Source organism: Vicugna pacos, chromosome 19 (assembly GCF_048564905.1).
Source record: "Vicugna pacos chromosome 19, VicPac4, whole genome shotgun sequence".
NCBI classification, from domain to species: Eukaryota; Metazoa; Chordata; class Mammalia; order Artiodactyla; family Camelidae; genus Vicugna; species Vicugna pacos.
In genome coordinates this window covers 34,296,214-34,308,804 of record NC_133005.1, presented here as the reverse complement: position 1 = coordinate 34,308,804, position 12,591 = coordinate 34,296,214, and the positions used below count along the sequence as shown (strand labels likewise).

Here is a 12,591-nt window from a genome sequence, read left to right as displayed (position 1 = left end):
GGCCAAGACCCTCCTCGGGTGGGTTTGTCTTGCCCTCTCAGGATCGGGTCTTGAAAGGGCACAGGTTTGGGACTTCAGTTGCCAGCTGACCTCTTCTTTAAATTTTCCCATGTTTTAGTTTCTCTTCTGTGGTATGGAGGTAGGAATTGTACCAAACCACCGAATTTGTGCCAGCATGCCTGAAAGAATGGGGGAGGATGCTCCAGGATCACCCTGTGCCCTCTATGGTGATAGGATGGAAATGGCAATGGTGATGATAGTGTTGTTGGGGGTGGGAGTGGGCGTGGTGATGATATGGGTGATGATGGCGGGAGTTATGACAGTTTTGGCGGGGCTGGTAATGACAGTTGTGGCGGAGATGGTGAAGACAGTGATTTTATTGGTGATGGTTGTGATATTGGTGATGGTGGCAATAGGGGGATGGTGGTAGTGGTAAGGGTGGTGATAGCAGTGGCTTTCATGTTTGTGTTGGTGGCAGAGACGAGGAAGGTGGTACTAATGGATAGGGGGGTAGTGGTATCGATAATTCTAATGGTGATGGTAGTGATGATCTAATGGTGATGGTAACAGAGGAGTGGTCATGGCATTGGTGATGGTGATAGTGGTGAGGATGGTGATGGTGGTAGTGACAGTTATGTTGGTGCAGGTGGTGATGATAATGCTAATGGTGGTGGTGGCAATAATGATTTAATGGTGGTCGTGGTAATAGTAATGGAGATGGTGAAGGTAGTAATGGTGGAGATGATGCTGTTGGTGATAGTGATGGGGTGGTACTGGTGATTATGGTGGTGGCGGTTGTGGTGATGCCAGTGGTACCAGCACTACTAATGGCAATGGCAGTGATGGTGACAGTGACAGTAATGGTGGTGTTTACATTGATGATCTAATGGTCGTGATGATGATAGCAATGGTGGTGATGGTGGTAACAGCTATGGTGATGATGACCCATTTAGCCAGATGTCCTCAGTCCTGGTCCTAGTATGAGCTTGATCCACCCACAGTTCTCTCTCAGTGTGACCCCACCGCCTAATCTTGTCCTAGCAGTAGGTGGGGATTGTCTGGATCTCATACTTGTTGCCTCTCACCCTACTCCTGTGCTCCTGTTACAGACAATCATGCCCAGCTATCCCGGGCTTCCCTAAGGATCCGAATCCTGGATGTGAATGACAATCCCCCAGAGCTGGCCACACCCTACGAGGCAGCTGTGTGTGAGGATGCCAAGCCAGGCCAGGTACCGCTGACAGCCTGGGGACAGGGGGTGGCTGCCAGGACTGGCCAGGGCACCCTCTACTCAAGCCCGAGTGGCCCCAGCCTTACATCAGCTCCCTGCCCCCTCCTCACCCTTCAGCTCATCCAGACCATCAGCGTAGTGGACAGAGACGAGCCCCAGAATGGGCACCGCTTCTATTTTCGCCTGGTGCCTGAAGCTCCCAGCAACCCTCATTTTTCACTGCTCGACATCCAAGGTGAGTTACCTCTGAACCACCAAATCCAAGGATCCGTGGAAGGAGGGGCCTGGCCTCCTTGCCGCCTTCCCATATTACAGATAGAAAGACTGAGGCACCCAGGGGGCCAGTGTTGGGTCCAAGATCACACAAAGTCTGGACCAAGTGAGAGCTGTTACCCAGACCGCTCGCCAGACACTGAAGAAGGAGGTGGTTTGGCAGAGCCATGGGGGTGGCATCCTAAGGGTAGAGAATGGTAGTGGAAAGATCCAGAGAGGGGATGCATGAGGAGTGGGTGGGCCAGTGTCCAGGATGGAGAGAGCCCCTGGTCTAAGTGAAGACTGGAATAAGCCACATGCACGCCCTCCCACCCTACTGTTTAAAATGTGCTTTAACCCATTCATGTTTCTCTTTGCATCCTCACTGTCACCTTGGGAGGTGGTTTGCTTACCCACCCCCATTTTGCAGATGATGAGACTTTAACAGGATAAGGGTCATATAGGGAGTCAGTGGTGAGGCCAGGATTCAGACCCACACCTGTCTCAGAGGCAGCGTGCTGCCTGCCTTAGCTCGCTGCCTTGAAAGCAAACTGCCCAGCCCAGCCTGAGCTGATCCCATGGTGAGGCACTGCCCTGCAAGTTCCCCTTCAGCAAGAAGGTGAAGTATGAATCTTTGAGATGTTGACCAGGGGACAGGGAGTGAGGGACCTGGGTCCCAGCCTAGGCTCAGTTGATGGCTTTCTATGCAACCCTATGCTCTGCCTCAGTTTCATCACCTGTAAAATGGGGCTGAAAATGCCTGCCACCTCAGGCAGCCAGGTGGCCCCAGTGAGATGTGGGCTAACAAGGTATATTGTCAGAACCTAGAACATGGCAGTAACTTCATTCAGCAGTAATTTACTGAGCATTTATTGAAACACAGTGCTGAGGGGGAGGGTATAGCTCAGTGGTAGAGCATATTTAGCAAGCACGAGGTCCTGAGTTCAATCTGCAGTACCTCTGTTAAAAATAAATTAATAAATAAATAAACAAACCTAATCCCCCCTCAATTTTTTTTAATAAATTAAATTTTAAAAGAAAGAAACACAGTGCCTACATGTCAGGACCCCATTCTAGGTTCCAAAAATGCAACAGCAGAAACAAGGCAAAATTCCTGCCCTCATGGCATTTTACATTCTACAGAGGGGAAACAGAAATTGAACAAATAAATAATATTATGGGGATGACAAGTGGCCAGCAGTAAGGAATGATGCAATCTTCACAATAGTGTGGACTTTGTTTTTAGTGCTGGACCCTGGGTGCCTGGCACATAGTAGGTGTTGAATAAAATATGTTAAACAAAACGGAAAGCAAGATAAAAGTAGAAGGTATTTTAAATAAGGGGGTTTAGGAAGGCCTCTCTGAAGGAATCCATAGTGAGTACGGATCTAAAGGAAGTGAAAGGGTGAGCCATGCAGACAACTGGACAAAGAATGAACCAAGTACAAGAAACAGCAAGTGCAAAGGCCCTGAGGTGGGAGCAGGCCTGGAATGTTTGAGATCTGCGTGGTTAGGGTGAGTGAGTGACAATGCTGGAGGAGATGTAGTCAGGGAAGTACTAGGAGCCAGATCACGTGGGTTCCTTCCGACCTTGGAACAGGTCTGGAATTACCCCCAAGACCTTGACACCACTTTCCTCAGTGACCTCTGAAGCCAGACCCATCTGTATTTCCAGGAGTCATATTAAAAATATTTAACAACTTGTGCAGTTCAGATAACCCATCAGAAGGACACTGACTATAAATAGTCTGGAGTAGGACCCTGGAGCCTTCGCTGTGCCAAGCTTTAAACCCTTAGTGCCCTGGTTGTGTTAAAGTTGGGGGTGTGCTTGAGGGAGAGGCTGAGGCAGCAGGGAAGGACTTGGGGGACTCAGAATCATGGCTACTTAAATCTTTTTGGAACTATTTCAGTATTTTAACAACTTTAATGACCTGTACTGCCCTGCCTGCTTATTATAGCAATGGTATCCTAAGCTGGCCCCAGGAGACATAAATAGTCCTGGCTTGACCTCACCAAGTTCAGAAATCTTTCCAACCCCAGGGGCCGGAGGTTCTGCCCCAACTGCCTCTCTTTGGCCAGGGATGGGGGTCTGGTTTGGCTACCAGGGCTCCCATCCAGTGTGACCACCTGATAGGAGCCCTAGGACCAAGGGTGGCGGCAGCGTGCTGAGGTCAGCACAGTCAGGGAAGGGCTCCTCCTCCAATCCCCCAACCCCTTCCCACGGAATGCCAAGCCCCCTCCTCCTCACCATATAAATATCCAGGTTGACAAACGGCTACCCCAACCCATCTGTTTCTTTGTACAAATTTGTAGCCAGTTTGGAAATGTGATTTATAAATATTGCTTTTGCAGCCAGGGATTGACACTGATGTATGTCAGTCCAGATGGATGGATGCAGTGCTGGGCGCAGATCCCGCCTAGAAGGGTGGGGTAGGGGTCTGGGGTGGCCAGTGGCTTCCCAAATGAAGCCAGCTGCTGCCTAAGAGGGCAGCTAAGGGGTACAGGGATGATGCTCAGGGATTCCCACTGACGGAGTGACAGAGTAGCAGGGACCAGAGCTCTCAAAACATATGGCTCCATGGTCAAAGACAGCAACCCTGAGAAACAAACATCTCTTCTCCCCTTCTCTGTTCTTGCTTGGGAATTTGAGGCTGAGCCAGAGCCAGCGTCTCATTTTTCAAATCTGTCTACTTCTCTCTGCCTCCACTACCACTATTATTTCACATCTAAAACACACAATAGCTTCCTAACTGGTCTTCTGCATCCACTCTTGTGTTTTGGATTAGAGGCTCCCTTGCCTAGCATCTAGGCTCAGTGGGGGCAGGGACCATGACTGTCTTGTTCATTGCTGTATCCTCAGGGGCCAGAATAATCCTGACCTGTAGAAGGTATTTAATTAGTATTTGTTGTTGAATGGATGGATGATATGTCACTAGGTTGCTTCTTTGCTTAAGTCCCACCCATCAATGGTCTCCTATTGCCTTTAAGAAAATAATGCAAATTCCTTACCCTGGCCTCTAAGACTTTCCATAGCAAGCGCCTGCCTCCCCCTCCAGCCTCTGCTTGGTGCACTGTAGCCATCACCCTCCCACCTCCAGCCGCGAAGGACTGCTCTCAGTTCCTTGAGTGTATTATACTTCTTCCAACCTCAGGACCTTTGCATGGGCTATTCCCACTCCTAGAACTCATTGTTCAGGACTCAGCAATAATACCACTTCTTCCAAAAAGTTCCCCCTGACCTCCTGGACTGGGTCAGGTCCTCTTGATAGATACTTTTCCTGTATTCTTCCTTCTTAGCACTTACCATGGTTTGCAATTGTGGACTAAATTGTGGATTTATATGAGTAACATTTGTCTCTCAATAAGGCCATAAGGCCAGATCCAGGACTGTAGTTGGTTTAGCTCTGCTTTATTTTTCCCCTGTGACTAGCATGGTGCCTAACACATAGTAGTTACTCAGTAAAGATTTATTGGATGGATGGGTGGAGGAAGGATGGATGGATGGGTAGAGGATGGCTGGATGGATGATTGGATGGATAGGTGGAAAAGGTAGCTAGGCTACCAGTTCACAGGATAAATTCAGATATGTCCCTTCTCTCTGAGCCTCAACTTCCACGTATATAAAATGGGAATACTGTCACAACTCTTGACAGTTCTGAGGATTAAACATCATGACATACTTAAGGCATCCACCCAGTCCTCGATGCATCAAAAGTACGCAGTCAGTGCAAAGGAGTCCCACCCCATCCCTTCTTTTCCTCATCTTGCTCTTGAGCCTCTCTTTCCCAGGGGAAGGCAGATGTTGTCACAGCTGGGGTTGACTCACCCTTTGACAGAAGGGCTAAAGTTCAAGCCAGAGCTCAAGGGTCTGACCCCGGACCACCAGTTAACCCTCAAAGATGTGGTTCATTCAAGCACCACTCTTCAAGGCTGGCTCAGTGCCAGGGAAGAGACAGGCACCTTCTACCTTAACACAATGTGACAAGTACTGTAATAGAAGTGTGCCTGGCACCTGTATAGTCAGAGCCAGGGGGTGGGGAGCCATAAATCCTTCCTTCCCAGGGAAGCGGAGAAAGGAGGCCACAGAAAGGAGGTGACATTTAGCTGGAGCATGACAGATGAGGAATTTGCCCAGGCAAGAAGGTGGAGAGGGTGTTCTAGCTAGCGGGAACTTGGTGAATAAAGGCAGAGCAGACTAGACAGAGAGTGGAGGTGGGGTGCAGCCCATGGGGGTGGGGCATGACAAAAATAACAGGTAGCATTCATGGAGAATTGCTCTGTCTTGGGAGCTATTCTAAGCATTATTGTACTATTAAATCCTCACACCTCTGTGATGCTGTTGTCCTCAGTTGCAGGTAAGGAAACTGAGGTCCAGAAAAGCTAAGTGACTTTCCCAAGCTAGTACATGATCGACGCAGCTAAATTAGTTTGTAATATTTTTATGGGAATTTTCAAATCTGTGTAGAAGTGGATAGAATAACACAATGAACCCTCATGTGCCTATCACAAGAGCTTCAACCCACGACCAGTCTTGTTTCAGCGGGACCTCCAATCTACGTCACAGATGTGCCCAAGGTCACAAGTCAGCCCTTCCAAAGGCTCTTTTTCCTGCATTGTGTCCATGGAGGCCAGGATAGGCACACTGAATTGAGGGCTGTTGGGAAGAAGCTGAGTTAACTGCGGAAGGGGCCCAGACTGTCAAAGTCTAAAGCCAGAGAGACCAGCCTGAAGACTGCAAGGGTGGTGAGATGGACTCAGGAGGGAGGCCTGGGCCCCCAGAAGGAAGCAGGGCCCCCTTTCTTGGAACCAGCTGGCTGCGGAGGGTGGGGGCAGCAGCCGGCTGGACTCAGAGTCCTTCTATACCACTCCATTGGCAGCCACCAAAACGATCTCGGGTCTGTGCAGGCCTGAGCCATACAGGAGAGGTGTGGCGGAGTCAGGGGAGCAGGGAAGTGGGCACACCCGCCCCCCAGCCCATGTTCTACACCCACCCCGCCACGTTCAGATACCCGTCCCCCGAGTCCTGACGGGCGCTCCCAGTGCGATGAGTATGACTCATGTGAGTTCGCTGTCCTCTCTGGCCACAGGCATCAAAAAGAAAGAGGTGGGAGAGGAGACCTTGGTGCCCTAGGGTCTCTCCATCAGGCCTGAGGGACCATGCCCCCGGCTCTCCAGGCTCAGCTCCTAGACTCCTGACAGAAGTTTCCCTCAGCCAAAGGCAGGTGGCAGCCCAAGTTCCCAGTCTTCTCTGATGACCCAGGACTTGTCATGGTCCAGCTAGCCTCAACCCAAGGACCACAGGACCCCGGGGTCAGGATGCATTGGGTGGCTGGGGTGGAATCTGGAACCAAAAAAGGCTGTTGAGACAGATGGCAAAAAAAAAAAAAAAAAATTGACACAGCCAGGGACAGGACTTTGGCCCAGCTGGGGACAGAATCTTGGAATAGCTGGGGACAGGACCTTGGCCCAGCTAGGGGACAGAATCTTGGAATAGCTGGGGACAGGACCTTGGCACAGCTGGGGACAAAATCTTGGAATAACTGAAAACAATTTTGAGACAGGAGGGAATACTCTTAGGACAGCTAAGGACAGAATTGTGGGCTGTATGGCGGGGGACAGGATCTTCAGGCAGCTGGGGCAGAATTTGGGGACAGCCGGTAACAGAACTTGGGGAGATCAGGGAATAAACCCAGGGGTCAGCTGGGAGGCAGTAGTTGGGGGCAGAGGGAGGCAGATCCTAAAGTAGAATCAAGAGGTGGCTGGGACAGGGGAGGCTGCCCCCAGACCCCAAGTCACACGCCACTCCCTTTTTCCTGGTGCAGACAACACGGCCGCGGTGCACACACAGCACTTGGGCTTCAACCGGCAGGAGCAGGACGTGTTCTTCCTGCCCATCCTGGTGGTGGACAGTGGGCCACCCATACTGAGCAGCACGGGGACACTCACCATCCGCATCTGTGGCTGCGACAGCTCCGGCACCATCCAGTCCTGCAACACCACCGCCTTTGTCATGGCTGCCTCCCTCAGCCCTGGCGCCCTCATCGCCCTTTTGGTCTGTGTCCTCATCCTGGTTGGTGAGTCTGCCAAGAGCCAGCCCCTCTCCCCAATTGGGCCCCATCCTCGGACCCTGGGTTTCTTTCCCTAGTAGCCCCCATACGGTCTCACTTTCCCTCTCCGCGCAATTAAGGGCTGGCCTGAGTGATCTCCGAGTTCTAACATGCAGATCCTATGAGATGTCTCCTAAATACAGAGCACCCCCACCACCAGCTCCAGACAGTGTCAACCCCCACCGGAGACTAAGTTTCATGCTGGCCCACTCTCTCCATGGCCGAAACTGTCCGTAATTTTTAAAAAGCAGGCATATTTAAAAAAAATTCTCTCATGTCTATTGTCCTCTTTTATTCTCTATGTAGGACTTAATTCTCTATGTAGTAAAAAGAGCTCTTTTGAACCATCTTGTCAGCCAGATGTATCATCCCCATTTTTCAGATGAGGAAACTGAGGCTCAGAGAGGTTAAGTGGCTTGCAAAAGGGGACGCAGTTAGTCCTCTGACTTGAAATCAGGTCTTTTTGTTCTATATTCACTGCTCCTTTAACTACCCCACCTGCTATGAATCTAAACTGGGGGCAAAATCTTGGGGAAGCTGGGGTAAAATCTGAAGACATTTTGTAGGGCAAAATCTACTCTCGTATTAGTTCCACTAGCAGCCAGTCAAGCCCTTCAAGTGAAGAGGTCAAATGAAGAGGTCAGGTTCCAGGAGCTAAACTGGATTTAGGTGGTCACCATGCCTCCTCTCACTGTCGAAGCAGAAAGGCCTCACCTCAGTCCTGATTACTGGACTTCATGGAACAGTCAGAGCCCAAGGAACTCAAGAAAGGACCAGATTGTTCACTCAGTTCCCTGGGAGATTCATCTGCCTCCCACGCCTTGCTGCCCACCCCTGGGGAAGCTGCCTGTGGCTGAGCTGCACCTCTTCCATCCTTGCAGAGGCCCTGGGCAGGCTCCTCCTAGCTAAGAGACCCCCCTCCTCTCCCCTCCCCAGCCCATGGCTCAGAAACCCTTTTTCCAGAGGGTGCACTTTACAGCGGTTTCATTTTCCGAGGCAGTGCAAACAAATTTCTGCCTAATTGCCCACAAACGAAGAAAGTGCACATCAGTGCTCTAAAGGTGACGGGCGGAATCGCTGATCAGGCCTGGCACATCTGTCGCCCGCCGCCCGCACTCCCCACCATCTGCTCTCACGGGCATCCCCCTGTGCAGCTCCCAGCCTCCAGCTCTGAAAGCCGTCCATCCATCTTCCCAACTTCTCTTCTGACACCTCCCTTCCCTCCGGCCCGACCTGTCCCCGGATCCCACCTCCTCCCCTGTCATGAGCCACCGTGTTAGGTCGTGAGCCAGCACCCTGCCCCCTGGCCCTAGCAGCTGGCTCTGGCCACTGGAGCAGCAAGAAGAATCCAGTGCCTGACATGGTACCGAGTACATATCTGTCCATCCATCCACCCACCTCTCCATTTAATTCTCTCATTTGCTTATCAGTTCCTAATTTATTCATCCAGTGAATCCTTCCATGTGCTAAATTATTCTAAGCACTGGGATTCATCAGTAAATGAAAGAGACTAAAAGCCCTGAGTCACTGGAAAGTTGGGATTGTCATCACTGAAATGGGGTGACTGAGGGCGGGAAGAGGGAACTATTATTATTTCAAATCTGGACACATTAAGTTCACAGTTGTCCTGGTCAACCCCAAGGACTTGCTGGGGAGGCAGCTGGGTGTACCATCTAGATTTCAGGGGAGAAGTCCAGGCTGGAGGTTGCAGTAGGGGAGTTGTCAGCCTCTAAATGGAATTTAAAGCCATGAGACGAGGAAAGCGCCAAGAAAGGGAGTGTGGATACCAAGGACTGAGTTCTGGGACATTTGGTGTCAGGAAGTTGAAGAGGAGAGGAAAACCCTGCTTAGAAGGTTGAGAACAAGTTACCAGTGAGGTAGGGGGAAGAAGAGTATGCAGAGTCCTGGAAGTCAAGTGAAGGAAGCCAAGAAGGGGCAAGTCCTTCACTCGCTCATCCTTGTACTTACCCGGGTCTCCATCCAATACTTCATTCAGTCGTTCATTCAACAAACACAGTTCATAGGCTTGTTGCGTACCAGGCACCACACTAGGGAAACTTTCCCTGGGGCCTCCAGGGCAATTTAAGTTGAGTATTTTGGGATGGGGCAAGCCCCACATGTTAACACAGCAGGATCTATGCTATGATGGAGCTGTGGTTCTCAAACCTGAGCTGCCTCGGCATCACTTGAGGGCCTTATTGAAACAGACTGCAGGGTGGGGAGGGGCACCCACCCAGTAGGTATAGGGTGGGACCTGAGAATTTACATTTCTAACAGGTTCCTAGGAGATGCTGATTTTGCTGGTCCGGGGACCAAGCCAGGGTGCTAGAGAAACCCCTCGCCAGGGGAGCCTGGAGGTGATGGCATTGAACCTGACCTGGAGCTCTCAGGGAAGGAGATATCTTGAGCTGAGACTCAAAGGGCTAACTGTGCCTAGAGCTTCTGGAGCAGACAGAGGAGGGTGCGAGTGAAAGAGAGGTCAGGGTCAAGGTCATTTTACTTCCTCCAGACCACAGCTGACCCCTTCCCACTCCCAAGCACCGAGAGACCTCACAGGGATGTATCTCTTCGAAGAGTTGAGGGTGGAGACCTCTGAGGTTGGGTCTAGCCCTCAGCATCCATGAAGTCTTTTAACACTGCTCTCTGTCCCCACACCACCCCCAGTGGTGATGTAGCCTTGATTTGCACACCTCCCAAGATGGGTAGCTCACTATCTATCCAGCTAGCCATCTCTGTTCTGACTGTGAGAAAGGTTTCTTTTGCACAGAACTCTAGGAAATTTGCATGAGCATTTAGGCTGAGCCAGCTCTGCTGGGGAGAAGGAAAGGGGTGGTCCCCGAATGCCCTGGGGGATGCTCGGCCCTTACTGGTCCCTTGCTGTCTCCCGCACAGTGCTGGTGCTGCTGATCCTCACCCTCAGGCGCCACCACAAGAGCCACCTGAGCTCGGACGAGGACGAGGACATGCGGGACAATGTCATCAAATACAATGATGAGGGCGGCGGCGAGCAGGACACCGAGGCCTACGACATGTCGGCGCTGCGGAGCCTGTACGACTTCGGCGAGCTCAAAGGCAGCGACGGGGGCGGCGTCGGGGGCCCAGGCGGGGGCACGGGGAGCCCTCCGCAGACTCACCTGCCCTCGGAGCGCCACTCGCTCCCGCAGGGGCCGCAGAGCCCGGAGCCGGACTTCTCGGTGTTCAGGGACTTCATCAGCCGCAAGGTGGCGCTGGCGGACGCGGACCTGTCGGTGCCGCCCTACGACGCCTTCCAGACCTACGCCTTCGAGGGCGCGGACTCGCCGGCCGCCTCGCTCAGCTCGCTGCACAGCGGCTCGTCGGGCTCCGAGCAGGACTTCGCCTATCTCAGCAGCTGGGGCCCGCGCTTCCGGCCCCTGGCCGCGCTCTACGCCGGCCACCGCCCGGACGACGAGGCCCAGGCCTCCTAGCCTGCCCTCCCTGCCACCTAGGACCCGACTGGACCCCAAGACAAAGCACGTCCCCTGTTCACCCCCTTTCCCAGCCCTCCCAACCTCCCAAGGCGGCCGGACAGGAGGAGGGACTTGTTGGGGGGCAGACTCCCCGACCGCCTCCCTTCCTGGGGGTGGGATGGGGGCAGCTTGCACCCAGAGGTGCGGGAATTATGACCAACATCATTAAAACTGCAGCGAGAACGGGCACCGCGTGGCTCTGGGGTTAGACAGGGAGATAGGGCCGTGTGGCTCCCTCCTGCCTTGGGGGAGAAGCCTGGAGGTAGGACGCTGCTGAAGGGAGGACATACCTCCCCAGGTACCCTCCATCAGTTAAGAGGAGGGACAGGCTGTTCATTTACTAAGCGCCTACTGTGTGCTGGGACACTGTACAGAGACCATCTTAGTTGTCATAGAAACCATGAGGTGGAGCCCCGCAGGTAACAGATGGAGAAAGGCACCTGAGAAGTGGCTGTGCCCTGTCCAAGGACACCTTGCCGGTATACAGTGGAGCCATGACACTTACTGGCTACCTGGCCTTGGACAAGTTTCTTGACTTCTCTGGGCCTCAGTTTCCTCCTGTGTCAAACGAGGCAAATAACAGAACCTACCTCGAAGAACTGTGAAGATAGGTTTCATGCGTGTCAAGTGGTTAGGACAGTGCCTGGCACATAGTAGGTGTTCAATAAATGTTAGCCTTTGATACTGTTTTTATCTTTGTCGTTATTAGAAGCCCAGCATCCCCCAGCATCTGCCTCCCTGATCTGAGCTCTCTCCCCTTTTTCCTAGCATCTCGGGGCGGGGGGGATAGTCTTATCGGTGTCACTCCTGCTTCAGGTGGGGGATAAGGAAGTTCCTAGTGACTGGAGAGTCTTCCAGAGTCTCAGGTGACACTGGAATAGGACACCTAGCAGGGGTGCCAAAAGAGGACAAGCTGGAAAGTTCCAGGACTTGGATGAGGTGGGAGGGTTGGGTTGGTGGGAGATGGAGGGGTTGGACACCACTGGATGTGATGGGATCTTGTTTGGCCCAGAAACCCAGCAGTCTTGCCATCCATGGACCCCTAAGGCTAAGTCATCTCTAAAAGCCTCCAGCTCTAAAACCATTTGACTATAGGGTTTTTGTCTTGCACCCCACCCCCCAAGTGATTCATTCATTCCACGTTGATTGGCTGTGAACTCTAGCTCCTGTGAGGCAGGGCTCCTTCATCAAGGTCCTTAACTGCTGAAGCCTCAGTTTCCTCATCTGTAAAATGGGGCTAATGATAGTCCCATAAAGGGTTTTTGAGGGGCTTAAAGGAGATAATGAATGTTAAGCTCTGATCTCAGTGCCTTTCTGCCACATTGAAAATGCTCAATAAATGTTCATTCGCCTTACTTTTTTTTACCCTCCCAAGAAGCATTCATTCATTCCCTCCACATTTGCCAAGGTCCACTGTGACAGATGCAGATATAGTTATTATTTCCTGAGTGCCTTACCTGTATTGTCTCATCTAAGTTAGCTACTGTCAGCCCCAGTTCACAGGTGAGGAAAC

The 12,591-nt window shown here is 51.9% G+C and overlaps 1 protein-coding gene across 2 annotated transcripts in view; it reads left to right on the top strand.

Annotated features, from left to right (window-relative positions):
- The window catches only part of CDH22 (cadherin 22), a 120,208-nt gene extending 108,448 nt beyond the window's left edge, over positions 1-11,760 (top strand). For both annotated transcript variants that reach the window (XM_072944316.1, XM_072944318.1), the window contains 4 exons: positions 1,110-1,231; positions 1,349-1,466; positions 7,306-7,557; positions 10,483-11,760. In XM_072944316.1, the coding sequence (XP_072800417.1) occupies positions 1,110-1,231; positions 1,349-1,466; positions 7,306-7,557; positions 10,483-11,036 (1,046 nt within the window). In that variant the 3' untranslated portion in view covers positions 11,037-11,760. The remainder of the gene's footprint in view (positions 1-1,109; positions 1,232-1,348; positions 1,467-7,305; positions 7,558-10,482) is intronic.
- The last annotated feature ends 831 nt before the right edge of the window (positions 11,761-12,591 follow it).